Genomic DNA, 27,963 nt, shown 5'->3' with positions numbered 1-27,963 from the left:
CAGCGGGGCACAGACAGCCCCGAGCCCTACCCTGACCCCCGCGTGTCCCCCAGGACGGGCGCGGGTTCGGCATCGGGGAGCTGGTGTGGGGGAAGCTGCGCGGGTTCTCCTGGTGGCCCGGGCGCATCGTGTCCTGGTGGATGACGGGCCGGAGCCGCGCTGCCGAGGGCACCCGCTGGGTCATGTGGTTCGGGGACGGCAAGTTCTCGGTGGTAAGTGGCCCCCCCGGGAGCTGGGGGGGACGGCACGGCCCCCTCCCCGCGTGTCCCCGCGTGTCCCCACGGCCGCGTCCTGTCCCCAGGTGTGTGTGGAGAAGCTGCTCCCCCTGAGCTCCTTTGCCAGCGCCTTCCACCAGGCCACCTACAACAAACAGCCCATGTACCGCAAGGCTATCTACGAGGTGCTGCAGGTGAGTAGGGACACGGAGGGAGAGGGGGACACCGCAGGGGACACCGGCCCCTGGCACTGTGATGGTGGGGGGACACCACTTCTCCATCCGTGGGAGCAGCAGCTGCCTCTACACCCTGCCAGGACCTGGTCCTGCCTCCCCTCCAGCACCCCGGGGGTCTCCTAAAAGAGTGGGGGGCTGGGAGACCCCCAGAGGAGGTTTTAGGGGTGTCTGGGAACTGCTTGTGCCAGCCAGGAGTGTGCAGGGGGCTATTGGGGGTGCTGGGAGGGTTGCTGGGGACTCTGAGGGAGTTGCTGAAGGCCCTGGTGGGGGGGGATGCTGGGGGGGTCTGGCTTTTGGGGGGATCTCAGCAGGAACAGCTGGGAGGGGCTGTGGGTGGGTGGGTGACACGTGGACCCCCGGCCAGGTGGGCAGTGCAGGAGCAGCTGGGAGGGGCTGTGGGTGGGTGGGTGACACGTGGACCCCCGGGCAGGTGGCCAGCAGCCGGGCCGGGAAGATCTTCCCCGCGTGCCCCGAGAACGACGAGACGGACACGTCCAAGGTGGTGGAGATCCAGAACAAGCAGATGATCGAGTGGGCTCTGGGTGGCTTCCAGCCCTCAGGCCCCAAGGGGCTGGAGCCCCCTGAAGGTGAGGGAGGGCTGGCTGTGGGGTGAAGACCTGCCCCCGGATGGGATGGGGCTGGGCAGGGGAAGGGCTGTGGGGCTGGGACCCCACTGGTGGGACCCCCCTGACGGCCCCCTCGGCCCCGCAGAGGAGCGGAACCCCTACAAAGAAGTTTACACGGAGATGTGGGTCGAGCCCGAGGCCGCTGCCTACGCCCCGCCCCCGCCCGCCAAAAAACCCCGCAAAAGCACAACCCAGGAGAAGCCCAAGGTCAAGGAGATCATCGACGAGCGCACCCGAGGTACCGGGCTGGGGGTGCCCCTGTGCCCACCCCGCTCTGCGGGGGAACTGGGGGGTTGGTTGGGAGCTGCTCCTGGGGGTCCCCTCCCTTCACACCCTGCCACAGGGGGACCTGGGCAGGGCCGGGCTCCCCTGACCCTCCTCTTCCCCCAGAGCGGTTGGTGTACGAGGTCCGGCAGAAGTGCAGGAACATCGAAGGTGAGTGTGGGGCTGGGGCACCTCCTGACCCCGGGGTGGGTTGGGCTGAGGGTGCCTCCCTGCCTGGGCACCCCGGAGCAGAGCAGAGCAGAGCAGAGGGGGCTTGGAGAGGGGATTGAGCCCAAGGGGTTGAGTGTGAAGTTGTCCCACCCCTCAGCCTGGCTGGCAGCAGGGACAACAGCTGTGACATTGTGATGGCCCACCCTGGATGGTGGCAGGGACCCTGGGACACTGCCTGGGGCTGGGGCTGTTGGGGTGCAGGACAGGGAAAGGGAGGGCAATGGGAACCATTCCTACTGTCCCCATGGTTTGTTCCCAGCTCCAGTGTGACCCTGACATGGGGTAGCGTGTACAGGGGGTGAGAGGGGGTCGGGATCAGGATGCCTTCCGCACTGGGGTGTCCCAGTGTGGGGTGCTGGGGGTGACATCACCCCTCCTGCCCCCCCAGATATCTGCATCTCCTGTGGGAGCCTCAACGTGACCCTGGAGCACCCTCTGTTCATCGGGGGAATGTGCCAAAACTGCAAGGTACGGCGTGGGGCCAGGCCCCCAAACCCTGCCTGGGGGTCTTGTAGGGTACCCAGCCCCATCCCGGGGTCCACGGGGTCCCTGGAGCCCCCAGGGCTGTGGTGACACCCCGGCTGTCCCCAGAACTGCTTCCTGGAGTGCGCGTACCAGTACGACGACGACGGGTACCAGTCCTACTGCACCATCTGCTGCGGCGGCCGCGAGGTCCTCATGTGTGGGAACAACAACTGCTGCAGGTGCAGGGGCTGGGGGGGATTGGGGGTCCTGCTGTGGAGCTGGGGAGGAGGGTTCAGGGTTGCCACAGTCCTGGTGTGGGGCTGGGGAGGGTTCAGGGTTGCCACAGTCCTGCTGTGGGGCTGGGGAGGGTTCAGGGTTGCCACAGTCCTGCTGTGGGGCTGGGTAGGGTTCGGTGGTGCCGCAGTTCTGTCGGGTGTGAACGAGGCTGGGGAGGTTTTGGTGGTGTCAGTCCTGGGTGTTTGGTGATGTCTCAGTAAGGGACTGGGGAGTTTCGGTGATGCCACAGTCTTGGCATGGGAGTTCAGTGATGCCAGTCCTGGTTTGGGGCTGGGATGTTTTGGCAGTGTCGTGGTCTGTGGCACAGGACCGGGTGGTTTCGGTGATGCCAGACCTGGCATGGGACTGGGAGATTTTGGTGGTGCCACTGTTCCCAGTGATGGTGATGTCCCAGTCCTGGTGTGAGTCTGGGGAGGGTTTGGTGATACCGCAGTCCCAGCATGGGGTGTCAGTGATACCAATCCTGGTGTGGGACTGTGAGGTTTTGGTGGTGCCCAGGCGTGGGAATTCACTGATGCCAGTTGTTACAGAGACTTCCCAGTCTGACCATTCCCAAGACTCACTGGCAGCCACACTCCCACCACCAGAGAGTGTCACTGCTGGGACTGGAGCCCCCTCAGAGCAGCAGCTCCAGTGGCCCAGTGGGTCCCACCAGCCTCCCCACATCCCCCCCTCACAATTCCCCCTCAGGTTTCCCATGGCAGAGTCTCAGATGCCTTGTTCCATGAAGCCATGGATTCCGAGCACAGTAACACAGAAACAGCTTGAGTTGGTGCTTCTGAGGAGGGACCCCCAACAAAGGACCATGGGCTTTTATGCCCTCACAGGCTCCCCATGTACAAATCTCCCTCTTCCTCCTGAGCCCTCGGCTCCTGCTCCCCGCTCCCTGTCCATCCACCTTGCTGTCTTCATCTCCTTTTTAATCCAGAATGTTGGCAATTCCCACTTCCTGCTGTGTATCTCGGTGTCCTGTCATCTCACCCATTCTTGTGCCCTTTGTTATCTCAGAGGTGGGCTCTGTCTCCCACAGCTCAGCCTGCAGCTCAGTCAGCACCTGGACCAGACTGGTTCCTCAGCACCAGTTTGGGGCTGGGACATTTTGTGATGTCTCAGTCCTGGTGTGAGCGTGGAGAGGTTCTGGTGGTGCCACAGTCCTGGTACAAGGCTTTGGTGGTGCCACAGTCCTGGTGTGGAAATTCAGGGATGCCATTCCTGGTTTGGGGCTGGGATGCTTTGTGGTGTCCCAGTATGAGGGTGTGAGGAGGTTTCGGTGGTGCCACAGGCCTGCCATGATCTTTTGGTGAGGCCAGTGCTGGTTTGTGACTGGGTGTTTGGGTGATGCTGCAGTCCCAGTGTGGGGCTGGAGAGGTCTCAATGATGCCAAGGTTTTGCCATAGGGTTTTGGTGCTGCCAGTGCAAGTGTGGGGCTGGGAGGTTTTGGTGATGCTTTGGTCCCAGTGTGGGACTAGAGGGAAGTTTTGGCCATGCCCCAGTACCAACACAGAGCTGGGAAGTTCTGGTGATGCCCCAGTCCTGGTGTGGGGCTGGGGAGGTTTTGGTGGTGCCCTAGTCCTGGTCTGTGGGGTTGAGGGGAGTTTTGGTGATACCCCAGTCCTGATGTGGGAATTGGGTGATGCCAGTTCTGGTGTGGGACTGGCAAATTTTGGTGATGCCACAGTCTTGGCATGGAGATGGGGAGGTTTCAGTTTTGGCAGTCCTGCTGTGGGGTTTTGGGTGATGCCAGACCAGGTGTGGGGCTGGGGAGGTTTTGTTGGTGCCTCAGCCCTGTGTGGGGTTTTGGTGATGCCAGTCCAGCTATGGGAATTTGGTGATGCCAGTCCTGGTTTGGGGCTGGGAAGGTTTTTGTCGGTCCTGGCACGAGGCTGGGGAAGGTTTGGTGGTGCCCTGGCCCTGCTGTAGGGCTGGGAGAAGCTTTGGAGCTGGGAAGTGCTGGTGATGCCCCAGTCCTGCAGTGGGGTTTCGGTGATGGATGCCGGTTGCGGTGTGGAGCCGGGTAGATTGTGGCGGTGCCACCGCCCTGGCACGAGCCCCAGCACTGAGCCCAGCTCCCCCTGTGCCAGGTGCTTCTGCGTGGAGTGCGTGGACCTGCTGGTGGGCCCGGGGGCGGCGCAGGCGGCCATCAAGGAGGACCCCTGGAACTGCTACATGTGCGGCCATAAGGGGGTGTACGGGCTGCTGCGGCGGCGGGAGGACTGGCCCTCGCGTCTCCAGATGTTCTTCGCCAACAACCACGACCAGGAGTTTGTGAGTGACCCCTCTCTTCCCCCAGCCCCCTCCCCGCTGCCCCCCAGCCCCCTGCCCACTGACCTCCCCGTGGCTCTCAGGACCCACCGAAGGTGTACCCGCCCGTGCCGGCCGAGAAGAGGAAGCCCATCCGGGTGCTCTCGCTCTTCGACGGCATCGCCACAGGTGGGTGGGGGTCCCTGGGGGTCCCAGGGCAGAGCTTCCCTGGGCTGTGTTTGGGATTGGGGGTGGGGAAGCAGCCTGCCTGCACCCCACAGCCAACCAGCCTTGGGGCAGGGGGCATGGACACATCTGTGGGACTGTCCCCGTGGGCAGCCCCTCCTGTCTGCTCTGTCCCAGGGGTCCACACCAGTGGGGATCCAGGGGATGGCCCAGGAGTGGCGGGACAGGTAGGGGCCCATCGTCCATCCCCATCACCCACCCCCTGCTGCTCCCACAGGGCTGCTGGTGCTGAAGGACCTGGGCATCCAGGTGGACAGGTACATTGCCTCCGAGGTGTGCGAGGACTCCATCACCGTGGGCATGGTGAGGCACCAGGGCAAGATCATGTACGTCGGGGACGTCCGCAACGTCACCCAGAAACACGTACGTCCTGTCCTGATCCCACGGACCCCCTGGCACCCCCCAACCGCCCCTGTCCCCACATGGGGCCGGTCCCTCGTCCTCAGGAGGCTGAGGACAGACCTCAGGGGCCTGCAGCTTCCTACCAAGGGGCAACACCAACCCCTGCTCTCAGTGACCAGTGACAGCACCCAGGGAAGGGCTGGAGCTGTGCCAGGGTGGGTCAGGCTGGATCTCAGGGAAAGGTTCTTCCCCTAGAGGGTGTTTGGGCACTGAACGAGCTGCCCAGGGCAGCGGGCACAGCGCCAAGGCTGCCAGAGCTCAGGGACAATGCTCTGAGGGACAGGGTAGGATTGTTGGGGTGTCTGTGCAGGGCCAAGGAGTTAGAGTGATGATCCTTGTGAGTCCCTTCCTGCTCAGGACATTCCATGATTTTCTGATCCCACTGGGAGCTTGGTCACCATCACCCCCTGTGTCCCTGAGGCCAAGGCAGTGCTGAGCTCACCAAGGGTCTCCTCTTCCTCTTGCAGATACAGGAATGGGGCCCCTTCGACCTGGTGATCGGGGGGAGCCCCTGCAATGACCTCTCCATCGTCAACCCAGCCAGGAAGGGGCTCTATGGTAGGAATGTGTCCACGGGGCTGGACCCCACTGCCGGGCCCCAGGGCTAGCACGGGCCCCCCACCCTGACCCTGGCCCCCTCCTCTCTCCTCCCAGAGGGCACTGGGCGCCTCTTCTTTGAGTTCTACCGCCTGCTCCACGAAGCCCGGCCCAAGGAGGGCGACGACCGGCCCTTCTTCTGGCTCTTCGAGAACGTGGTGGCCATGGGGGTGAGCGACAAGAGGGACATCTCACGCTTCCTGGAGGTCAGTGCCTGCCTGGGGTCACCCCCCTAACAGCCCCTGGGACCCCGAGGGTCCTGTTCTCAACACGAGGGGCTCCCGAGCCCCACTGACCCCCCACTCCCCCTCCTGCAGTCCAACCCCGTCATGATTGATGCCAAAGAAGTGTCTGCAGCACACCGGGCACGGTACTTCTGGGGGAACCTGCCCGGGATGAACAGGTTGGTGAGAGCCCCGCAAAGCTGAGCCCCTGGCCCAGCTCCGGGAGGGTGGGCTGCACCTCTGGGTTCCCCCCTCACCCCTGACATGGCCCTGGGGGTCCCCTGACCCTGATCAGTGCTGGGAGAGCAAGAGTCTCACAAAGAGGGGATGGCACACCCCAGAAATCCAGCATGGTGCTCCTATGGAGGGTGCTGGTCCTACCCCTGCTCCCTTGTGCTGCCCTTTGTGTCCCTCCTAGATGGTGGCTGTGGTGGCCCATGGCTGGTGGCCACAGACCAGCCCCAATGGGAATCAGCTGCTTCTTGCCATTGCCTGTCACAACCCCCCAAAACAGCCGTGGCTGCCCTGTGCCCCCCACAAACCCCATCTGGAAACCTGCCCTGCACCCACGGGGGTCAGTCTGGGGACACTGACACCCCCTGCCCACCATCTCTCCCCTCTCAGGCCACTCGCCTCCACTGTCAACGATAAGCTGGAGCTGCAGGAGTGCCTGGAGCACGGCAGAATAGCAAAGGTCAGCTGGGGTGGGCAGTGGAGTATCAAGGGATGGAGGGTGGTCCCTGGCGGTCCCAGTCTCCTGGGGGTGCAGGGGGGGGTCCCATGAGGATTAAGGAGGGACACAGTGGTGGTACTGTGGAGTGGTGGGAGTTGCCTGCCTGTGAGCACCCGGTCAGTGGCTCAGGGGGCTCTGTCCCACTGCTCAGCGTGATGAGCCTGTGCCTGTGAGCACCCAGTGTTGGGGGAGTTCTGGTAGGTCGGGGGGCTCCAGTGTGTCAGGGGGCTTCATCCCACCCCCGGCGTGACCAGCCTGTGCCTCTTGCAGTTCAGCAAAGTGCGAACCATCACCACTCGTTCCAACTCCATCAAGCAGGGCAAGGACCAGCACTTCCCCGTGTTCATGAACGAGAAGGAGGACATCCTGTGGTGCACGGAGATGGAGAGGTACGGGGGGCTCCGGGGGCTCTGTGGCCGCAGCACCACATCCCACCCGCACCCCTGACCCCTCCTCTCCCCTCCCGCGCCCCGCAGGGTCTTCGGCTTCCCGGTGCACTACACGGACGTGTCCAACATGAGCCGCCTGGCCCGGCAGAGACTGCTCGGCAGGTCCTGGAGCGTGCCGGTGATCCGCCACCTCTTCGCGCCCCTGAAGGAATACTTTGCCTGCGTTTAGAGACGGGCAGGAACTGGTGACACGGAGCGAGTCGGAAACAAACCCATCCACGCCAAGAGAAGTGAACACACGGAATGAGAGAAGAGTCAGCACCCAGAAGAGAGATGGGATTTCGCAGCCCGACGGGAACCCAGCACATGTCTCCCCGAGCGAAAGGGGTCGGTGTCCTCTCCTGAATTTCCAAGGGTCAGCTTTAGCCTATCGAAAAACAAACAAAAACCACAAAAAAGCAAACAACGACAAAAAAAAAAAAAAAAGTCGAAACGAAACAAAACGAAAACAGAAAAAAAGAAAAAAAAAAGAAGAAGAAGAAAAAGGAAAGAAACAAAAACCAAAACCATTTTTTTTGGGGTAACCTTTTAATTTTCCGCTCTTTTCTGGCTGGGTTTTCCTGTCGGTTTGGTTTCCGCTTCTCGGAGCAGCGGGCGAGACGAGACGCCGTCGCCAGCACCGCTCTCGGAGGAGGGGAAACGGCAGTGGGAAAGCCCAGCCGGGAGGGAGGCGGAGGCGAAGGAGACCCGCTCTGCTCCGAGACCCGCTCCGTCCGCGCCCAGCGCCCGCCGGCCCGGCCCCGGCAGCGCCCGGCGGCTCCAGCGCCCGGCGGCTCCAGCGCCCGGCGGCTGAGCCTCGCTCTGTTCCACCAGCACCGCTCTCCGGTGACATGGAGCCAACCCGCCCGGCAGGGAGGCCGGGAACACACATGCCACACACACACCTTTTCTACAGTATTTTGGGTGCCTACCACATGGAAACCTTGAAGAGAGCAGATTCTAGAAGCCGCTGTTACCTCTTGTTTACAGTTTATATATATATGATAGATATGAGATATAGATATATATATATATAAAAGGTACTGTTACTACTGTACAACCTGACTTCATAATGGTGCTTTACACAGCGGGGTGAGTCGAGACATCAGCTTCCACGTTGCCTTACGTGCCGGGCCTTTCCGAGCGAGCGGCAGGGCCGGGGCGGCCGGGCGGAAGCGTCTCCATCCTGAGTCATGCAATAACCTTTTTCTGTCCCGAACGGAAGCGCCTCGGCGGAGCCCCCCTGCCCCGCCGGCGCCGCCGCCCCGCGCTCCCACAGCGTACTGGTGCTCTTCTGCGTACGTGGCGTCCGGCAGAGCCGGTGCTGGGTGTCCCCCGGTGCCCCGGCGGCAGCGGGGGGTCCTGCCCCCGGCCCTGCCCCTTCCCGCGGGGCCTGCCTGCCGGGGCGGCGCGGGGCACAGGTGCTGCCAACAGGCTCTTGCTGCGGGCGGTGGCGGGGACGCCGGCAGGTCAAGGGGGACAGAACGGTGCTGGTGCCGGAGCGCAGCCGGGGCGCTTCTGGCATGGCACAGGGATGGCTGCGGGCCCCGGACCCTGGTGCTACATCCGCGGGGCCGGGCTGGCGGCAGGAGGGCGATGCCCCGGCGAGCCGGGATGGGGCCCCGGCGGTGTCACCGCGGGCGCCGGGGCATCGCTCCTCTGCTCGTGCGTGGTTTGGAGCGAGCACATCCCCCCGGTGCCCCTGTGGGCTGGCCCCGTGCCCCGCTGGGGGGTGACGGGTGCCCGTGGGGACGTGGCGGTGGCAGTGTCGGTGCCGGGAGCTGCGGTGGCAGGAGCCGTGGTGTGAGCTGGCAGGGCGCGGGCAGGTGCTGGCAGTGCGGTGGATGGTGCTACTGGTCTGGCAGCTGTGGTGCTGCAGGGTGCAGCCGTGGTGCCCGTGGGGCGGCCGGACCCGGTGGTGCTACGGCATGGGGAGGCTCCTGGGGGGTCTCGGCCCGTCGCCGTCTCTTCTCTAACTGTGAAAGGTGCGGGGCCGCGGCGCTCGCTGCCGGGTGCTGGCTATGGCAGCGAGCCGTGCCCGCGGCCCAGGGTGCTCAGAGGTGCTGGGACCGACGGCGGCGAGGCAGGCGGGGGGCAGCCCTGGGGCCCCCCCACCTCCCCACCCCGCCTGGTGCTACCAGGGGCCCGGGGGCCCCTCTGTGGGTGCGGCGGGCGGGGGGAGCTGAGCTGGCGCGGGAGCCGCAGTGGGGGCACTGCGGGGCCCGGCTTTGTCAGGTAGTGAAGGTGGTGGGACGGCCCCAGGCTCTGAGCCGGGCTCTGGGCTCCGACTCGCTCCTGGGGCTGGATCCCTGCGGTGCCAGGGCCGGGTGGCACAGGCCCATTGCACCGGGCACAGTTCTGCCTGGTGCAGTGTGAGCCTCGCACGGCCCCACAGCCCTGTTTGTGGGGCTGCTGTGGCCCCACATGTCCTGGGTGGGGCACAGTGGGCACTGCAGGTCCTGCACGGCCCTGCAGCACCACCTGAGTCTTGTTTGGCCCTGCAGCACTGCTTGCAGGTCCTGCACAGCTCCGTGGCACTGGCTGTGGGTCCTGCCTGGCCCCACAGCCCCAGGTGCAAGTGCTGCACAGCCCTTCAGTGCTGTTTGCAGGTCCTGCACGGCCCCGCAGTGTCGTTTGCGGGTCCTGCACGGCCCTGTGGCACTGGGTGCTGATCCTGCATGGCCTTGAGGTGCTGGGTGCTGGTCCTGCACGGCCCTGCAACGTTGTTGGCAGGTCCTGCATGGCCCTGTGGCACTGGGTGCTGGTCCTGTGTGACCCACAGCTCTGGGTGCTGGTCCTTTGTGGCCCTGCAGCTCTGGGTGCTGGTGCTGCACCATCCTGCGGTGCTGTCGGTGGGTTCTGTGTGGCCACGTACCAGGTTTGGGGGTCCCGGCGGACCCCCCGGCCCGGCCCTGCGGCGCCTCCTGGGACCCTCTTGGCCCTGCTGCACCTTCGGGGGGGTGCTGGGTCCCAGCGGGTGCCGTGGTGAGGGGCCGGCCCGGCGCGGCGTTGGCACATCCCAGGCAGGCCGGCTCCGGAGCCGGTGCCGGTGGGAAGCAGGTTCCCGCTGGGAAAAGGTGCCGGTGGCGGCGGGGACCCGGTGGGGACAGTGGGGATGCCTGGGGCAAAAGGCGTTCAGTTTTTAATGTACCCGACTCACGTCTTTTTTTAAAAACAACCAGACAAATTCTGTTGCACAGCCCTAGATGAAAACTCAAAATAACACAGAAAGGCCTAAATTCCTTAAGATCCGCCGAGGGAGTGGGGACAAACACGGTGCTAAAACATTTTATTAAAAATATATATTGTTAAATTAAGTCTGCTGTCTGGACAATGACTGTTTTGTTTCTCGTAGTGGAGTTTCAAAGAGCACTATTATTTTACTCTTATATATTATTATTAAAAAAAAAAACAAAAAGAAAAAGGCATTTTAACTTTGTACTTGAAAACTAAACGAGAGATTTCATGTGTTTTAGCCTAGACATTGAAGTAGCTGACGCTTAACTATTTGTGGGAATCATGTACTCATCATCCCAAGGAATACGCGCGTAGAGCTGGTACCCTCCTTCCTCCCTTTGATTTGGCTCCGCCGCCACATTCCTGGCGCCGCCGCGGCCGCCCCGGCTGCTCTCCCTCCCCTTTTCCCACCCCCAGCCCCAAACCAACCCCCCCCGGTTTATTTTCTACTTCTCTCTCGGTTCGTTGCCCCCGTTTTTTGTTGGTTTGTTTTTTTAGGGTCGCTTCTCTATTTATTGCCGCTGAACTGTGCATTTCACGGCCGGAGGTGCCACGGGCGCCCGGCGCTGTTGTATCTGTGTGAGTATTGCTCGTGACATAGCTGTTCTGAACTAATAAAGGTCAATGCGTGCAGCAGATGTAGAAAGTCTGTCCGTCCCGCTTCCATCCCATCCTCCTTTTCTTTTTTCTTTGGTGCCCAGAAGAGTATAATACAGACAAGCTCCTTTCTAATGTACTTGTGCTGGAGAACACTTGAATAAATGTCCTGTTTTGTGCAAAAAAAAAAAAGAGAAAAAAAGAGGAAAAAAAAAAAGAGAGAAAAAAAAACCTTACGTGTGGTTGTGTGGTCTGTGAGTGGTGGGGGGGGAGGGATTCCTGGAGGAAGGGAAGTGATGGTGGGATCCCAGTGGTGGTGGGATCCCAGCACTGTTGCCGTGACCCTGGTGGGCAGTGGGGTCCAAGTGCAGATGGGGAAGTCCAGGTGATGGTGGGGTCCCAGCAGATGATGGGTCCCAAGGGGTGGTAGGATCCCAGAAGGCGTGGTCCCAGTGGGGTCCCAAGGGGGATGGGGTTTAGGCACTGGTGCTTGGATCCTGGTGACTGCAGTCCTAATGGGTTGTGGGATCCCAGAGGACAATGGGGTCACAGCAGGTGGGAGGATCCCGGCACCGTTGATGGGATCTGGGTGTGGTGGGGCCCTGGAAGGTGGTGGGATCCAGGTGACTGTGGGGTCCTGGAGGGCAGTGGGGTTCCAGTGGGTGGTGGGATCCAGGCAGTGGTGCAGTTCCAGTGGGAACTGGGGTCCTGGTGGGCAGTGAATGGGGTCCTGGCAGATGGTGGGGTCCTGGTGGGCACTTAGGTCTCATCAGGTGGTGGGGTCCAGGGGACAGTGGGGTGTGGGTGAACAGTGGGGTTGCAGCATCGGTGGGGTTCCAGCCCAGAGATGATGAGGTCCTGATGGGTTCTGGGGGCAGTGGAGTCCCAGTCCTGGGGCAGGGGCTGTGGGCTGAGCCCAGCTCCTCAGGGCACTGGGGCCTTAGCTCGTGCAGTCGTGGGCCGGGGTGTGGGGGTGCAGAGGCCCCAGCCCAGCGGGACCCCCCATTTCTGCCCCGTGAACTGTGGGTCAGGAAACTGCCCTGCACAGCTCCTGCCTCGGCTTCCACTCCAGCCGGGCAGCACTGGGGGGATGGTGACACTCCTGGGGACCCCTGGTCCCTGTGCTGGCCCCAAAGCTGGTGGGAGATGGAGCATGACTGAGGGGAGCCCCTGGGGTTGATGAGGGGACACGGGGTGGGGAAGTGGTGGCTCTGACAGGTGTGACAGTGGCTCAGGCACCTGTGTTCTGCGGGGGGGGATGTGAGCAGGAGCCACAGGGCTGTCAAAGGACAAGGCCAAGTGCTGGTGCTGCACCTGGAGGGGGGCAACCCCCAGAATCAGTCCTGGCTGAGGATGAATGGATGGAGAGCAGCCCTGGGGAGAAGGACTTGGAGTACTGGTGAGTGAGGGGCTGGATGTGACCCATCCCAAAAACTCCCCATGCCCTGGGCTGATCCCAGCGTGAGCAGAAGGAGAGGGGGGGATCCTGCCCCTCTGCCCCCTCAGCTGAGACCCCCCTGCAGAGCTGCCTCCAGCTCGGGGGACTGTTAGGAGTTAAAGAGCACAGTTCTGCTCTCCGGGCATTAGGAAGATGAATTCAGTGATCTCAGATCTAGAGGGAGGTTAACAAAGCTTGTGAAGGAGGATGTGTCGCTGAGAGTGGATACAAAGAATACAGAATTTATGGCCACAAGGACGTTTGGTAGAACCCCCAAGATAAGGAAGAAACCACTAAAACCAGCTCAGCAATTGTGCAGAAATCAGCTCCAGCTGAGGAAAAGGTAATTCCAGCAGGGGCAGATCATGACCACCAACTCATGGACTGCCAACCCAAGAAACCCAACAACCCAAAGGAAGAGAGAGACTGAGCATTCAGAGTAATTAGCAGGGAAAGAGAGAGAATCATTTAACCAATAAAAGATAGAATACTAATTAATAAGAGAACTATGCAAGTTGTAGCCAATGAACACTAATTCCTTTGTTTGCTAAAATGTATGAACAGTGAAAACATTAGAAAGCTAGGGGTGGGCTTTGTGGATTTTCCACCCAGCCCCTCCTTTTGCACAGAGCTATGAACTGGGGCCTCCATCCCACCACCAAGAAGCCCAGGGTGAAGAAGAACCAAAGGGATTTCGCTGGATCTATGGGTGGGACTCTCTTTCTCTCCCTCCCTCTCCTCTTTTCTATTTCTTTCTATCTTTACTTCATATTTATTGTTAAATAAAATCCATGTTGTTGATTTCAGCACATGGTCTCGTTCACACCTGAATTTGGGCACAGGCATCTCTAATCATCAGATCTTAATGAGGTTCCCAAGAGCACACTGGAGCTGCTGGAGACAGTCCAGAGGAGGCCACAGAGATGCTGCCAGGGCTGGAGCCCCTCTGCTCTGGAGCCAGGCTGGGAGAGCTGGGGGGGCTCACCTGGAGAAGAGAAGGATCCAGGGAGACCTGAGAGCCCCTTCCAGAGCCTAAAGGGGCTCCAGGAGAGCTGGAGAGGGACTGGGGACAAGGGGGAATGGCTTCCTGCTGCCAGAGGGCAGGGTTAGTTGGGATACTGGGAAGAGATTCTTGGCTGTGAGGATGGGCAGGCCCTGGCACAGGTTGGCCAGAGAAGCTGTGGCTGCCCCTGGATCCCTGGAAGTGTCCAAGGACAGGTTGGACGGGGCTTGGAGCAACCTGGGCTGGTGGAAGGTGTCCCTGCCCATGGCAGGGGGAGGAATAGGATGAAGTTGAGGTCCCTTCCCATCCAAGTCCGTGACTCTGTGATGACCAAACATTCAAGGACCAGTCTCTGTGCCCATGGGTGCTGCTGCTCTGGGGTGGAGCTGCTGGAGAAGGAACCAGCAGGGACCTGACAAGGACAAATTCCACACCCTGCCCCAAGGTAGGAAGAGCTCCTGACAGTGGCATGGGCTGGGGCAGCTCTGTGGGAAGGGCCTGGGGGTCCTGGCAGACACAAACTGAAGGTGTGTGCCCAGTGCCCTCTAATTCAGGGGAAACAGCACAGCCCAGGAGCCACCAAAGTGCTCAGGGGAGGGGACCTGGTAGAACTGGGCAGTGCCCTAGGACAGGGTGGCACAGCAGGGATGGGATGGGAACTGGGGAGTGGGATGGGGCAGCAGGTCCCCCAGCCTCATGTCCCCACTGCTGCACCAGCTCCGACACCACGGGTGCCAAGGGCCACATCCAGCACAGCAGGTGCCCAGTGCCACCAGTCCCTGAACCTGCTCACAGGGGATGAGATAGGAACAGCACCAGGGGATCCTGTGTCCTGTCCCCAGCATCGGGAGCCTGAGGCCACCGAGATGGGCTGTGCTGGGCACTGCTGGACGTTAGTGGGAAATACTGGATGTTACTGGTCATTACTGGCTGTCACTGTGCTGTGGGATCTGCCAGGCTGTGCTGGGCACTACTGGGTGTTACTGGACTGTACTGGGTCCAACAAGGCTGCACTGGGAACCCCTGGGTATTACTGGGTGCTGCTGGATGTTACTGGGCACTGCTGGGTGTTACTGGGCTGTGCTAGGAGGGGCGTATGGGGATGTCGTGGGGGGCCGTGGGGGGAGCGATGAGATGCTCTGGGGCTGTCGGGGCGGTCATGGGGAACAGTTGGATGCCATGGGAGGGATCTGCGATGGGGGCTGCCATGGGGTACCGTGGGGGGCTGTGGGGGGACGATGGGGGGCCGCTGGTTGCCGTGGGGTGATGCTCCGGGGAGGTTACTCCGGGGGTGGGCTGTGGGCAGGAGCCGTGTGGGGTCTCAGGGGGTCCCAGGGGGCTCAGGGGGTCTCGGGGGGCTCAGGGGGGCTCGGGGGGGTTCCCGACCGGTCACGGGGGTCGCCCCGCGCGCTCCGTCACCACGGCAACGGCGCGTGCAGGGAGCGGGGGCGGGGCCGCGGGCCTTGGCCACGCCCTCTCCGCCTGTCAGTCACGCCGCTCGCAGCCCACCCTGCTGGGGGCCCGGCCCCGCCCCCCCGGCCACGGCAGGCCACGATTGGCCGAGGGGGGGCTTGGCCCCGCCCCCGCGGCGCAGGTTCGGGTGAGAGGCGATCGCGGCCGGAGCGGCACCGGGAGCGGCACCGGCGGCGGGAGGTACCGCGGGGCCGGGCGCGGTCGGGCGGGGCCGGGATGTCGGGCTGGGCCGGGATGGGCTCTTCCCGCACCGGCGGGACCTGAGTCGCTATCGCGACGGGTGAGCCAATCGCGACAGGTGCGTGTATCTCGACATGCGCGGGTATTGCGATAGGCGAGGACGGAGGGGAGTGTCCCGGCACCCCCGTCCGGGGCGCCTCGCCGGGGTATCGCGGGGCAGAAAGGTTGTGTGTGTCCGCCGCCTTCCGACGGAGAGTCACCTGTCGCGACAGGGCGAGGGTGTCGCGACAGCGCGAGGGGCTCACCTCGGTGAGGTGTGGCGCCGGGGCCGACTGCTCCGCCCCGAGCGGGCAAGGCTCCCTCGTCGGCGCCGTGTCGCGACTGCGAGCGGAGCAGCAGGTGCGCGGGGCGCGGCGGAGAGGGCATCCCGGGGTGGCGGGTGGGGGGCGGCGGAGGTCCCGCCGGGCCCGGCTCATTGTTCCGCCGGGGCTCCCGGGCGGCCCCGCCCCGGCTCGGAGCATCCTTTGTGCTGGGCGGCCCCGGGCTTTGTCTGCGGGGCCGCCCCGGGCCGGCGGGGCCGAGACCCCCGTGCCCCCCGGACCTCGCACTGGGGCCCCCGGACCCCGCACCGGGACCCACCGCAGCGGCACCGCCCCCGCACCTCGCCCGGGCCTGGCCCGCACCGGGGCTGCGCCCAGCCCAGCGCCCTGCACTGGGGGGCGGCCCCGCTCTCCGCCGGGGACCCCCGCACGGGCTCCCCCCGCTAGCAGCAGCCCCGGTTCGGTGCCCGCTGCCCCGGCCTCCTGCCGCAGTGACCCGGCGGGCAGCGCCGGGGAGGAACGGGCACCAGGGAGCGGGGCCGGGACGCCCCGCCGTGCCCGAAACCCGCACCGAGACCCGCCGCAGCGCTCCTCGCTCGTTCGGGCGTGGCCGCGCCGTTCCCGTGCCCGGCCGGGCCGTGCCAAGGTGCCCGCGGGGACGAGGACCGGCCTCCCGCCGGCAGCATCCCGCTCTTGGCGGCACCGCCTCTGGGGAAGCATCCCTGGCCCTTCGCCCGCCCATCGCGGCCCCCGCGGGTCTCCCGCTCCCTCCCGGGGCGGTGGCTTGGTGGCACCGCAGCTCGTCCTGGCCGGGGGCCGGTCGGAGGGACCCCGGCTGCGGGACCCCGGCACCGTCCTGGGCAGGGCTGGGGGGCCGTGGTGGTGCGAATCCCTCGCGGGAAATTTCCCGGGCGGAGGGCGATGCCCACCCCACCACCGCCTCCGGCCGGGGACAGGCGGTGATCGCGGGTCGGTGTCACCGGAGTGACGGTGGCCGAGCCCAGCCCTGACAAAGCGGGGTCCTGTCGGGGCACCCACCGGCAGGGTGGGCGCGGGCAGGGCGGGTGCCGGGGTCTCGCCGCCGCAGACAAAAGCGGGGGGCGGTGAGGGCCCCCCGGCCCCGCCGCGCCTCACAATGCGGCAGCCCCGGCACAAAGGCCGGGCCCGGCAGCCGCCCCGGCCCCAACAGGTGCCCCCGGCAGCCCCCGCCGGGCCGGGGTTCCTTTGTCCTGCCGGGGTCACAGCTGTCCCCGCGGTCGGGGGCCGCCGCGGCAGCCGGCGGGGCTGGGGGGCTGCGAGCACCCCGAACGGCCGCGCCGCTTTGTGTGCCGGGAGCGGCGCCGCGGCCGCGCCTGCCGAGCTGGCCGAGCCGGGGGGCTACGGCGCGGGGTGGGCGGGGGTCTCCGGGATGGTGGTGGCCCCCCCGGCGCTGACGCTGCGTTTCTGCCCTGCGCGGGAGCCTGTTGTCTGGCAGAAACCTCCGGCCACCGCGCCAGCTCGGCCATCGCCGGCTGGTGCTGGCTGTGCCGCCACGCTGCAGCGGCTGGCCGGGGCAAGGGCCCCGGTGTCACCAGGGCTGGTGCCATGCTGGCACTGCGGCACGGGCTGGGGGACGGACGGGCAGAGCCCCCAGGGATGCTTGGTGTGAGCACTGGGAGTGAGCTGAGGGGCACTGGGAGTGAGCTGAGGGGCAATGGGAGTGAGCTGGGGGCACTGGTGTGAGCTGGGGACACTGGTGTGCCAGAGAGGCCTCAGTGGGCAGTTGGGGCTGGGCATGGGGACTGGGGACCGGTGGCACAGGGACAGCAGGGCTCTCCTGTGGCAGTTCAGAGGGTCCTTGAGGAGGGGGTGAGAAAGGGGCCTGGCACAGTAGAATGAGGGCAGTGTGGGGGCAGCAGTGGCAGTGGCGTGGGTGGCTCCATGGTGGCCAAGGCCACAGGCAGCGTGTGGAGCTGCCAGTCCTTGTCTGTGCACAGTGGTCAGCCCACCCCTATGCCTCCAGCAATACCCTGTCCCCTGCCAGCCCCGCACCCTCCGTGCCATGCTCTGCCACACTCTGCCATGCCCACCCCCTTCCCCCACCGTAGGCAGCCCCTCTGTGCCCCATCCCCCCTGTGCTGGGGGTCTCAGGGCGGTGGGTGCTGCAGCACCACTGCTAGTGGGTGCTGGCTGCTCCCTGCACGCTCCGTGCTCCAGATCCATCCATCACCACAACCTGCTTTCATCTCGGGGTGCGACGTGACACCTCCCCCTGCACCCCCTCTATGCTGCACCATCTCCCCCCTGCACCACCCTCCTGCGTCCTCCTGCCTGGCCCAGCCCTGCCCTGGAGTCACAGGGGGCTCACGGGGGCGATGGGCACTGCAGTGGCACTGTGGGCACCAGCTTGTCCCCTCTGGTCCCACCCCACCAGGTCTCAGCCCTGGTGTCTTGGCCCACCCTGGCTGACGAGGGGACTCAGAGGGTCCCTGGCTGGGGCTGAACCCCTCGTCCTCCTTGTGCCCCTCATCTCTTTTGTTCCCCTTGTCCCTGGCAGTGGTGCCATGGGTCTGGATGCCCCCCAGCACAGCCCTCACATGGGCCAGTGGCCTCCCTGGGTACCTGAGGCAGAGCTGGGGGCAGTAGGACCAACTGGGCTGGGGTGACAAGTGCCCAGCTTGCCATAGTGACCTGGCATGCTGCACGAGGTCATTGCCACCCCGCCTCGGTCCTTCGGGAGGGTCCCTCAGCAGTGACACAGCTGTGCATGCCAGTGACATTCCCGAGAGGGGCTGCCTGCAGGACCCCGGCAGCTGCTCCTGCTGCCCTGTGCCAAAGCAAGGATGAGCACTGGCTGGCACTGGGCTCCCCCACGGCAGGGCTGGCACTGCCACTGCACAGCCCCAGGGCAGGAGCTGGCCCAGGAAGGGCTCCTGGTGCCCCCCAGCATGGTGGTGGTCCCTGGTTGGGCACAGCCACTCGCCCCCCTCAGCTGCTGTGGCCCGTGGCTCCAGGAATGCCCAGCTGCCAGCAGTGCCTGACCCAGCCTCACAGCCAGCACAGCTCCTGCCAGCTCCGGTGCCTGGGAAGCCATTTGCTGCCCAGCAGGTGTTGGGATGGGCGCTGGGAAGGGTCAGCACAGCTCAGGACCGTCCCTTTCGAGCTGTGCCTGGGTCCCAGCACCCACCAGAGTGGCAGCGGGGCCGTGGGGGCACTGATGACCCCTTGCCAAAAGGTCTGTGCCCCCACCAGCAGCACCCTCTGCCCCGTGGCTCAGTGCTGGCTCCAGTGTGCCCATCCAGGGGTCTGGGGACACAGAGGTCGGGTGGGCATCAGGGGTTGTTCCCACAGGGCTGCTTGGTGCCAGCATTGTGCTGGCAAGGCTGGGCTGTGCCACGCTGCACACGTGTGGTTCGCTCGCCTTTGTCTGCTGGAGGGGTCCCTGGGGGTTCTTGCAGTGGGGTCTTTGGACTGGGGGCTCTGTTAGGGTCCCAGCCCACCTCATGCCCCCCGAGTGGGCATAGCTGGCACGTGCTGTCCCCGCTCCAACAGGTCGATGGTGTTTGACCTTCACCAAATGACTTATCGATCGTGTCTGGGGGTGCCCCTCACTGCCGGGGGCTCAGGCACTGCTGGGGCAGCACGGGGGTCTCCGGCAGATCCGGCGCTGTGCAGGGCTGTGGGCAGAGACCCCCTTGGATGGTGCCAGTCCCAGTCACCCACAGAGACAAGGCAGGCAGCCTGCCCCAGGCATGAGTGCTGCTACCTCATGGGGACACCAAGCAGTGTCCCCTCAGCATGTGTGGCACCAGCAGCTTGGGGGAACTGGAGGGGCAATGGGCGACAGGCAGGGATGGGGTCCAGCAGCCCTGCTCTGGGTGCGGGGACCATGGGAGGGGAAGCCACTGCCCAGGGTGCAGACTGGTGCCACCGGAGCAGGGGGCTCAGTGGGGCAGCAGCCCCCAGCTTGGTGCCAGGGCCCCTCCTCTCCGCGGATTTCCCAGGATAATCCATTGACACGGCCGTGGAGGATGCGCAGGCTGAGCCCTGCCCCGGGGCATTTCCGGCAAGGGTGGGCAATGGGGTGACCCCTCGGCCATTGAGGGCTCCCAGCGGTCACCCCAGCACCGCCCCTACCCCACAGCACCATGATGGCCAACGCGGCCACCATGCGGATCCTCATCAAGGGGGGGAAGGTGGTGAACGACGACTGCACGCTCGAGGCCGACGTCTACATCGAGAACGGCATCATCCAGCAAGTGGGGCGCGAGCTGATGATCCCCGGCGGCGCCAAGGTCATCGACGCCACCGGCAAGCTCGTCATCCCGGGGGGCATCGACACCAGCACCCACTTCCACCAGACCTTCATGAACGCCACCTGCGTCGATGACTTCTACCATGGCACCAAGGTACCCTGAGCCCCTGGTGTGGTGGTCTGCTCCCCGCTCTGGAGGGGCTCCCCGGGGCACTGCTGGTGTGCTGTGCTGTGGGGTGGTGCAGTGCAGCTCTCTGCCCCAGCAGCCCGGCTATGCCCAGTGGCATCAGCTCCAGAGCAGCATTGTGGTGTGGCACAGCCTGTTCCCATGTCCCTGTCCATCACGTCCCCTTCCTGTGAGCACTCTCCTCCCATTCTGGGGCCGTGGCACTCTGTGCCGGCTCGGGGACCCTCTGCCCTCCCTGTGACGGTGGCACCATGTACCGGGTGCCACTGCCTGGGGGTGTCAAGGGCCCAGCACAGGACTGTCCCTGCAGCTTGTCCCACTGTCCCAGGGCCTGTACAGAGCAGCCATTGTGCCAGGCCAGCGCTGGCCGTGCCTGTCCCCGGGGTGTCCGGTGTCCCTGGGTGGGGGGCTCAGTGATGGTGTCCCTTGGGAACATGGGCCAGTGCAGTGCCCACAGGCACCCCGTGCCAGGCCTGCTCCCCATCACCATCAGCTGCCTCGTGGCACCGCGCCGGCACCTCCCATGAGGGCCGATGGGCAAAGGAGCTTTGGGGATTAGCGGGGCCGGGTGAGCCGGGGACACCGGCGGTGCCACAGCGCCTGCCCTGCCGCCCACGCCACCGTGGCGGGGGGGCTCCCTGCGGCCCCACCCTGTGTGGGGCTCTGTGCCAGGGGGCTACTGGGGCCCCCAGCCCCCCAAATCCAGCCTATCATGCAGGTGGGACAGTGGGTGTGCCAGTGGTGACAGGATGGGGCTCTCCGGACGTGCTGTGTGCCCTGATGTGCTGCTGCAAATGAGCAGCTCTGGGTAGGGCCAGGGAGACGTGGAGGGTCCCCTGCCTGCACCCGGGGCCCCCACCTGCCTGGGGGCAATGCCGTTCCCAAATGTGGCCACGCTGGCCTGGCATCTGAGGGCTCCCTTGGCTCCTGGCCAGGCAGGATCGGTGCCAGCAGTGGGGGGATGAATCCCGACCCCCAGCTATGGTCCCTGTACCCTGCAGGCAGCACTGGTGGGGGGCACGACGATGATCATCGGCCACGTCCTGCCCGACAAGGAGACGTCGCTGCTGGACGCCTATGAGAAATGCCGCAGCCTGGCCGACCCCAAGGTGTGCTGTGACTACGCCCTGCACATGGGCATCACCTGGTGGGCGCCCAAGGTGAGTCTGGCACGGCTCTGGGAGCCCGGGAGCAGCTGCTGGGACTAATTCCCATCCCCGTTGATCCCATTAGCTGCCTGGGGGGTGGGCTGAGCCCCCAGGCTGCCTTTTGAGCTGCTCTGAGCTGGGCTCAGCAGGGCAGGGGCTCAGGGGTCTCCCTGGGGCAGGGGGTCCCTGCAGGGCTGAGCCCCTCACCAGGTAGGGAGGGTGGTGCTACTCCAGAGGGAGGACCAGGATGCCCAGGGACGGTGGTCCCAGCTTGGGGGGGAGCCCAACCTGCAGCATGACCCCCATGGGAATGGCAGTGGGGGCTTGGTGCCTGGACCACATCCCACAGCACGCTCAGCCCCTGCAATCCCCCCAAAGCTGCCAGAGGGGGATCAGACCTGGCTCCCAACTGTGCTGCGGGGAGACCCCAGCCCCGACCCCCCAGACAGAGCAGGGGGTGGAGGGATGGAGCGAGTGCCCCCTGGGGGGTGAGAAAATCCCCTCCACTCCCCTCAGCAGCTGTCACTCCCCAAGTCACCCACAAATCCCACATCCCATGTCCCCAGTGGGGTGGGTCTGTCTCTGCCCTGTGATGGGGCCCCTCGTGGTGTGCGGGGAGCGGGTCCACACTGAACCCCCCCATCCTGGCACAGGTGAAGGCAGAGATGGAGACGCTGGTGCGGGAGAAGGGAGTGAACTCCTTCCAGATGTTCATGACCTACAAGGACCTGTACATGCTGCGGGACAGCGAGCTCTACCAGGTCCTGCGCGCCTGCCGCGACTTCGGCGCCATCGCCCGCGTCCACGCCGAGAACGGAGAGCTGGTGGCTGAGGTGAGCACAGGGGGACAGGGGGTGCAATGGGCCCCCAGCCTGGGGCAGCAGAAGCCCCACCCTGACCCCCCCAAATTCCTCAGGGAGCCAAGGAAGCGCTGGATCTGGGCATCACAGGACCAGAGGGCATTGAGATCAGCCGGCCCGAAGAGGTAGGTCATGTCTGGTGTCACCCTGTCACCGCAGCCGTGGAACGGGTCATGGCTAGGATGCTCTGGGACATCCCACCCATCACTGTGTCCCCCACCCACCCTTCTGTGCCATGCCACACGTGTCACTGATGGCTCTCTCCACAGCTGGAAGCCGAGGCCACGCACCGTGTCATCACCATCGCCAACAGGGTGAGTGGTCCTGAGCATGGGGTGGGCTGAGAGTGGGCATCCCAGTTCCATGGGGGGTCCCCATGGAGCCAGGGTGCCACAGGGACAGTGCCACTGACCCACGCTCCACAGACCCACTGCCCTGTGTACCTGGTGAATGTCTCTAGCATGTCTGCGGGGGATGTCATCGCTGCTGCCAAGATGCAAGGTAGGGACGTGGATGGGGACTCCCCTCTCCAGGACACGTGTGGGCACAGAAACACCCACAGACACGGGACACATGGGTACTGGGGAGGCTGTGGGCTTGGAGGAATGTAGATATGGATCGTAGAGCTGCGGACAAGCAGAGAGATGTGGGCACCCAGAGACACGGGCAGGAACAGACACGTGGGCACAGGAACACGGGTGTACCCGCGGGGCCGTGCCCTCGCACAGGTGTGCACACCTGGAACCGCAGCCACCGGGCACCCGCGGGACACACACCTGGGCACCCAGGGGACACGTGTGAGCACACACACGGACACGGGGCTCGTGGCCTGACAGGCGCACGGGGGTCTGGGCACGGCCAGCGCACACAGACGTGCCCTCACACGTGTGCCCTCGCACGCCCGCCCCACTGCACACGCCTGTGCCTCCGCCCCGGCAGGGAAGGTGGTGTACGCGGAGACGACCACGGCGCATGCCACGCTCACCGGGCTGCACTACTACCACCAGGACTGGTTCCACGCCGCCGCCTACGTCACCGTGCCGCCGCTGCGCCTCGACACCAACACCTCCGCCTACCTCATGAGCCTGCTTGCCAAGTGAGGCCCCACCCAGCCACTCCCTCTCTGCCCGCCAGGCACCTCCCCCCTCTCCGCCAGCCACGCCTCGTGGTGGCTTCCCGGTGCCTGGCACACCCCGGTGCCCTGCTCCCATGTGCCATCACCCCATCACCCTGCTCCCTTGGTGCTGTGCCATCCAGGCACTCTGTCCTTCGGGCACCACATGTCCTGGGCACCCAGCTCTCTGTGCCTCACTCCCTGGACCTGTGTGCCCTTGGGGACATGCTCTGTGGGTGCTGCACTTCCCAAGCACTCGCTGAGCTCCTGGGGTGCGGGTGCCCCTCCTGGGCCCCACCCTGGGCACCCTCCTCCCCAGGCACTGAGCTTCCTGGGCACCTCACTTCATGGGTATCCCAATCCCCAGGGACCCCACTCCCTGGGTGCACCATTCCCTGGACACCCTGCTCTCCAGGCACCCCGTGGTATGAGCACCCCATTCCCTGGGTACCCCATTCTCTGGGCACCCCACTTGCATGGGTGTCCCATTCCTTTGGGGATCCCGCTGCACAGGTGCCCCGTTCCCTGGGCACCCTCCTCTCTGAGCACCCCGCCCCCCAGGTGCCCAGGTCTCCAGGCACTCGATGGTGTAGGTGCCCCATTCCCTGGGTTCTGGGCTCCCTGGGCACCCCAAGTGGCCCCAGGGGTACCATCCCCCAGCCTGCCCTATCCCCCCGCAGCGACACGCTGAACATCGTGGCCTCGGACCACCGGCCCTTCAGCACCAAGCAGAAGGCCATGGGCAAGGAGGACTTCACCAAGATCCCCCACGGTGTCAGCGGGGTGCAGGACCGCATGAACATCATCTGGGAGCGTGGCGTGGTACGGCACTGCCAGCCCCTGGCACGGGGCTGGCCTCGGGGCTCTGTTGGGGTGGGACATCCTGTGGAGTGTTTGCTGGTGGGCAAGGTGCTCCCCAGTGCACCCCAGCGGGTCTTGGCGAGGGTCCCAGCCCCAGCAGCACCCCTGGGGTGTCACGGGGGCTCGTGGCGAGAGTATGGGACACAACCTGGCACGTCCTCACCCCTGTTCCCGTGTCAGGTGGGGGGTAAGATGGATGAGAACCGCTTCGTGGCCGTGACCAGCTCCAACGCCGCCAAGATCCACAACCTGTACCCCCGCAAGGGCCGGATCATCCCCGGGGCCGACGCCGACGTCGTGGTCTGGGACCCTGAGGCCACCAAGTAGGTGCAGCCTGTGGCAGGGGGCTGGGGAGGGGCTCCCCGTGCCGCCAGTGCCCGCTCACCGCATCATCCCCCTGCCCAGGACCATCTCGGCCAGCACCCAGGTGCAGGGCGGGGACATCAATCTGTACGAGAACATGCGGTGCCACGGGGTGCCCCTGGTCACCATCAGCCGCGGGCGCGTGGTCTACGAGAACGGCGTCTTCATGTGCGCCGAGGGCACCGGCAAGTTCTGCCCGCTCCGCTCCTTCCCCGACGTCGCCTACAAGAAGCTGGTGCAGCGGGAGAAGGTACAGAGGGGGGCCAGGGGCTGTGTTGTGGCCGAGGCAGAGCAGTGCCAGAGCAATGCCACGGTGTGGGGCAGGGCTGCATCGTGTGGGGTGCTGCACGGGACAAGGGGTCAGTGGCCACAGTGGTCCCAGTGGTGTGGAAGAAGGGTCTGTGCCACCACAGTGTCGTGCCACACTGTGCCACAGCCAGTGCCACGCTGGGGCATGTGACAAGAGCACGGCGTGTCTCGCTCAGGGGACAAGGGGTCCCTGCAGGTGGGTGTGCGATGGAGACCCTTCCCTGGGTCCTTGCTGGCTTGCCAGCAGTGCAAGGAAACAGTTGTCAGTTGTCCCAACGCTCGTGTGGCCCATGGGCATCCCAAGGCTGAACATCAAGGCCCCCCTGCCCCTCTGTCCTGGCTCTCTGCTCTTTGCTGGATGCAGCTCCACAGCTCAGAGTGGCACCACGTGCACCAGACACGCCTGGCTGGGGCTGCCCAGCCGCGACACCCAGGAGCTCTGGCAGCCCCCAGCACCAGAGCCCACCCTGTGCCCCAGTGCCATGGCTGTAGGGGACGTGCTGGGGGACTGGGGCGGTGCTGGTACTGCGAGGGGGGACCTGGCACTGTCACAGGGAGCTGGTCACCAGCACTGGAGTGCCTGGCTGGAGCTGTGTGTCTGCAGGGAGGGCACAGGGTGTCACATGGGTTTGGTTTGGCTTGGCATGGCATGGCATGGCATGGCATGGCATGGCTTGGTTTGGCTTGGCATTGCTGGGGGGACAGGGCGAGGGGCTGCTCTGCCAGGGTCACCCATCTCCCCCAGCCCCAGCTCCTGCTGCTCTGCACCAAGAGCCCCACAGCCTGCCCAGCACCCTGCTGAGTGCCCCCTCCCCGTGCCTCAACCTCCTCCCCAGCTGCAGCCCCGTCCCCACACCACAGCCCCCTCCCCAGCCCCAGCATGCCCAGCCCCTTCCCTCTCCCCGCCCGGCCGATCCGCACCCCGCTGCAGGGCCCTGGCACCCCTCAGCCCGCTGGCACCGCGAGCCCCCCAGCCCCGGCCGCAGCTTCCCCCCGGTGGGTGCTGACGCTCTCTCCGCTCTCTCTCGCTCCCGGCAGACTTTGAAGCTGCGGGGCGTGGATCGCACCCCGTACCTGGGGGACGTGGCCGTGGTTGTGCATGCTGGGAAAAAAGAGACGGGGACGCCCCTGGCCGATACGCCCACCCGGCCGGCCACGCGACACGGGGGCATGAGGGACCTCCACGAGTCCAGCTTCAGCCTCTCCGGTAAGAGCAGGGCCACAGTGAGGGGCCCGGCCCCCACGCCTCGGGCCCCCCCGGGCTCACTGGCAGCCCCATATCCGGCAGTGTCCGTCACCGGCTGGGCACTTTGCAACCCGGAGTGTCCCCATCACCCCCCCCGCCCCGCGGGGTGTTCCCGCTGTCACCCCAGGGTGTCCCGCCGTCCTTCCCCCAGGCTGTCCTGTCATCCCCCTCCTCAAGGTCTCCACTGCCACCTCAGGGTGTCCCCATCACCCCCCTAGGGTGTCCCCATCACCCCCCTCCGGCAGGGTGCAGCCCCCTTCTCCCAGGCAGGGAGCCATGGCAGAGCAGAGTTGCCCCCTTCCCTGGACCTGCAGCCCCTCAACCCTTGCCTGTCCCTCCCTCCATGCACTGTCCGTTGTGTGGCTGCACTGGCCGGGGGTCTGGGCTGGTCGGGGGAGTGGCTGGGGGTCTGTGCAAGTCTGGGGATCTGAGCCAGGCAGGATGGAGCTGCTGCTGGGCAGTCCCAGCTCCCCACGCTGTGCCTGGACAATGCTCCCCCGAGGCAGGACATGGGACATTGGGGGCTGAACGTCCATGCAGGTACATAGAGGGGCTGCACAAGGCAGCGGTCGGTGCTCCCCCACTGCATCCAGCACAGCCAGGGCAGGAGCGAGGGGACATGGAGCATCCCCTGTCCCCGCAGTGCTGGGGGGGCTGTCCCCATTGCCAGTGGTGCTGGGGTGAGGGGTTCTGCAGGACCGTGCGCCGAGTGCCCCCACCCTGACACCCGCTGTCCGTCCGTGTGCCCGGCAGGTTCTCAGATCGATGACCACGTTCCAAAACGAGCCTCGGCCCGGATTCTCGCTCCCCCCGGGGGCCGGTCAAGCGGCATCTGGTAGAGCCGGGGACCTGTCCCCCAACTGAGGACCAGGCACCGCCCCCAGTGCCCGCCGGACCCGGCTCGGGCGGGGCTCCCCTCGCCGCGGGGGCCCTGCCTGGCCCCCGTGCTGCCGGCGGGGCCGTGCCGGCGGCGGGGCCGTGTGCGGGGGCCGCGGAGGGCCGGGGGGCAGCGGGTGCCCCCCCGGCCCTTTTCTGTTTGCACGTTGGGTTTGGATCAGTGAATTTTTGACTTGTTTGTGCATCACGTGGAAATACTCTGAAGTGGTTTGTGTCACTAGCGTAGGGGAGACGCAGGGACCCCCCCCTTCCTGCCCCCGGCCTGACCCCGTCCCTGACCCCCATCACCATCCCTGCCTTCCCCCTATCCCTGACCCCCATCAGCACCCCTGAATCCCATTCCTGCCCCGTCTCCATCACCAAGTCCCTACCCCTGACCCCCATCAGCACCCTTAACCCCAATCCCCATCACTGTCCCCCTGATCCCCATCATTGTCCTCCTGTTTCCATCGCCATCCCACCACCTCCATCCCTGCACCCCCATCCTTCCCTGGCCCCCCTCCCACACCCCATCCCCCCCCATTCCCATCCCTTTCCCCCATACCTGACCCTCATCTGCACTCCTGCACCCCCATTCCTGCCCCCTCTCGCCCTCCCCTCTATCCCTATCCTCCCATCCCCATCCCTGCACCTCCCCATCCCCACACCCCCCATTCCCGCCCCTCTCTACCCCCCACACCCCGGCAGTGAGCGGTGTCACACACACCCCTGCACGAGCGTGGGCCCAGCAAGCTGTCCTGTCACAGGTGTGCACGTGTGTGTCACACCTGCGGGCCCGGTGAGGTGTCCCCAGCACACACCTGTGCACACCTGTGTCACACCTGCAGGCCCAGGGAGGTGTCCCCAGCACACACCTGTGCACACCTGTGTCACACCTGCGTCACCGGGCCCAGCGAGGTGTCCCCAGCACACACCTGTGCACACCTGTGTCACACCTGTGGGCCTGGTGAGGTGTCCCCAGCACACACCTGTGCACACCTGTGTCACACCTGTGGGCCCAGGGAGGTGTCCCCAGCACACACCTGTGCACACCTGTGTCACACCTGCAGGCCCAGGGAGGTGTCCCCAGCACACACCTGTGTCGCACCTCTCGCTCTCGAGTGTGTTTGCACACAGGTGTGTGCAGGTGAACCCCTCAGCACACCTGCACACGTGTTCCCACCCCTCTGACACCTGTTTCAGGCTGTGCTGGGTTCCCCCTCACCCACCAGGCCCCCAGTGCTGCTCCTGGTGCCGATGGGGGTCTGGGTGTGTGTGGTTCCCCCCGGGGGGTTCCTGTCCCCCCTGGTAC

At 65.2% G+C, this 27,963-nt stretch overlaps 3 protein-coding genes across 5 annotated transcripts in view; 2 read left to right on the top strand and 1 right to left on the bottom strand.

Annotated features, from left to right (window-relative positions):
• DNMT3A (DNA methyltransferase 3 alpha) overlaps positions 1 to 7,705 on the top strand; it is a 28,896-nt gene extending 21,191 nt beyond the window's left edge. For both annotated transcript variants that reach the window (XM_050330850.1, XM_050330849.1), the window contains exons 8-23: positions 54 to 212; positions 302 to 409; positions 882 to 1,038; positions 1,163 to 1,315; positions 1,468 to 1,512; positions 1,961 to 2,040; positions 2,164 to 2,276; positions 4,416 to 4,599; positions 4,680 to 4,764; positions 5,039 to 5,184; positions 5,691 to 5,781; positions 5,878 to 6,026; positions 6,138 to 6,223; positions 6,669 to 6,738; positions 7,048 to 7,166; positions 7,254 to 7,705. In XM_050330850.1, the coding sequence (XP_050186807.1) occupies positions 54 to 212; positions 302 to 409; positions 882 to 1,038; positions 1,163 to 1,315; positions 1,468 to 1,512; positions 1,961 to 2,040; positions 2,164 to 2,276; positions 4,416 to 4,599; positions 4,680 to 4,764; positions 5,039 to 5,184; positions 5,691 to 5,781; positions 5,878 to 6,026; positions 6,138 to 6,223; positions 6,669 to 6,738; positions 7,048 to 7,166; positions 7,254 to 7,395 (1,887 nt within the window). In that variant the 3' untranslated portion in view covers positions 7,396 to 7,705. The remainder of the gene's footprint in view (positions 1 to 53; positions 213 to 301; positions 410 to 881; positions 1,039 to 1,162; positions 1,316 to 1,467; positions 1,513 to 1,960; positions 2,041 to 2,163; positions 2,277 to 4,415; positions 4,600 to 4,679; positions 4,765 to 5,038; positions 5,185 to 5,690; positions 5,782 to 5,877; positions 6,027 to 6,137; positions 6,224 to 6,668; positions 6,739 to 7,047; positions 7,167 to 7,253) is intronic.
• Positions 7,706 to 7,754: 49 nt separating this feature from the next.
• Positions 7,755 to 16,173, bottom strand: LOC126648172 (collagen alpha-2(I) chain-like). The gene is made up of 4 exons (XM_050330891.1): positions 14,990 to 16,173; positions 10,081 to 10,324; positions 8,332 to 9,126; positions 7,755 to 8,027 (listed from the first exon to the last, which is right to left on the bottom strand). Exons 1-4 carry the CDS (start codon positions 16,171 to 16,173, stop codon positions 7,755 to 7,757), a joined length of 2,496 nt encoding a protein of 831 aa, XP_050186848.1.
• Positions 15,027 to 26,900, top strand: DPYSL5 (dihydropyrimidinase like 5). 2 transcript variants are annotated; one of them, XM_050330872.1, is made up of 13 exons: positions 15,029 to 15,133; positions 19,577 to 19,841; positions 20,876 to 21,034; positions 21,676 to 21,855; positions 21,939 to 22,007; positions 22,152 to 22,196; positions 22,308 to 22,383; positions 22,822 to 22,978; positions 23,677 to 23,818; positions 24,038 to 24,180; positions 24,263 to 24,470; positions 25,568 to 25,736; positions 26,529 to 26,694. In XM_050330872.1, the coding sequence occupies exons 2-13, from the start codon at positions 19,581 to 19,583 to the stop codon at positions 26,612 to 26,614; spliced, it is 1,695 nt and encodes a 564-aa protein (XP_050186829.1). In that variant the 5' UTR covers positions 15,029 to 15,133; positions 19,577 to 19,580; the 3' UTR covers positions 26,615 to 26,694. The 2 variants fall into 2 exon arrangements, with proteins under 2 accessions (XP_050186830.1, XP_050186829.1); XM_050330873.1 differs by lacking the exon at positions 25,568 to 25,736 and having other exon boundaries at positions 15,027 to 15,133; positions 26,529 to 26,900.
• Positions 26,901 to 27,963: the final 1,063 nt, after the last annotated feature.

Source organism: Myiozetetes cayanensis, unplaced genomic scaffold (assembly GCF_022539395.1).
Source record: "Myiozetetes cayanensis isolate MyiCay16 unplaced genomic scaffold, myiCay2020 scf45, whole genome shotgun sequence".
NCBI lineage: Eukaryota > Metazoa > Chordata > Aves > Passeriformes > Tyrannidae > Myiozetetes > Myiozetetes cayanensis.
This window is presented reverse-complemented; position numbering and strand designations above follow the sequence as displayed.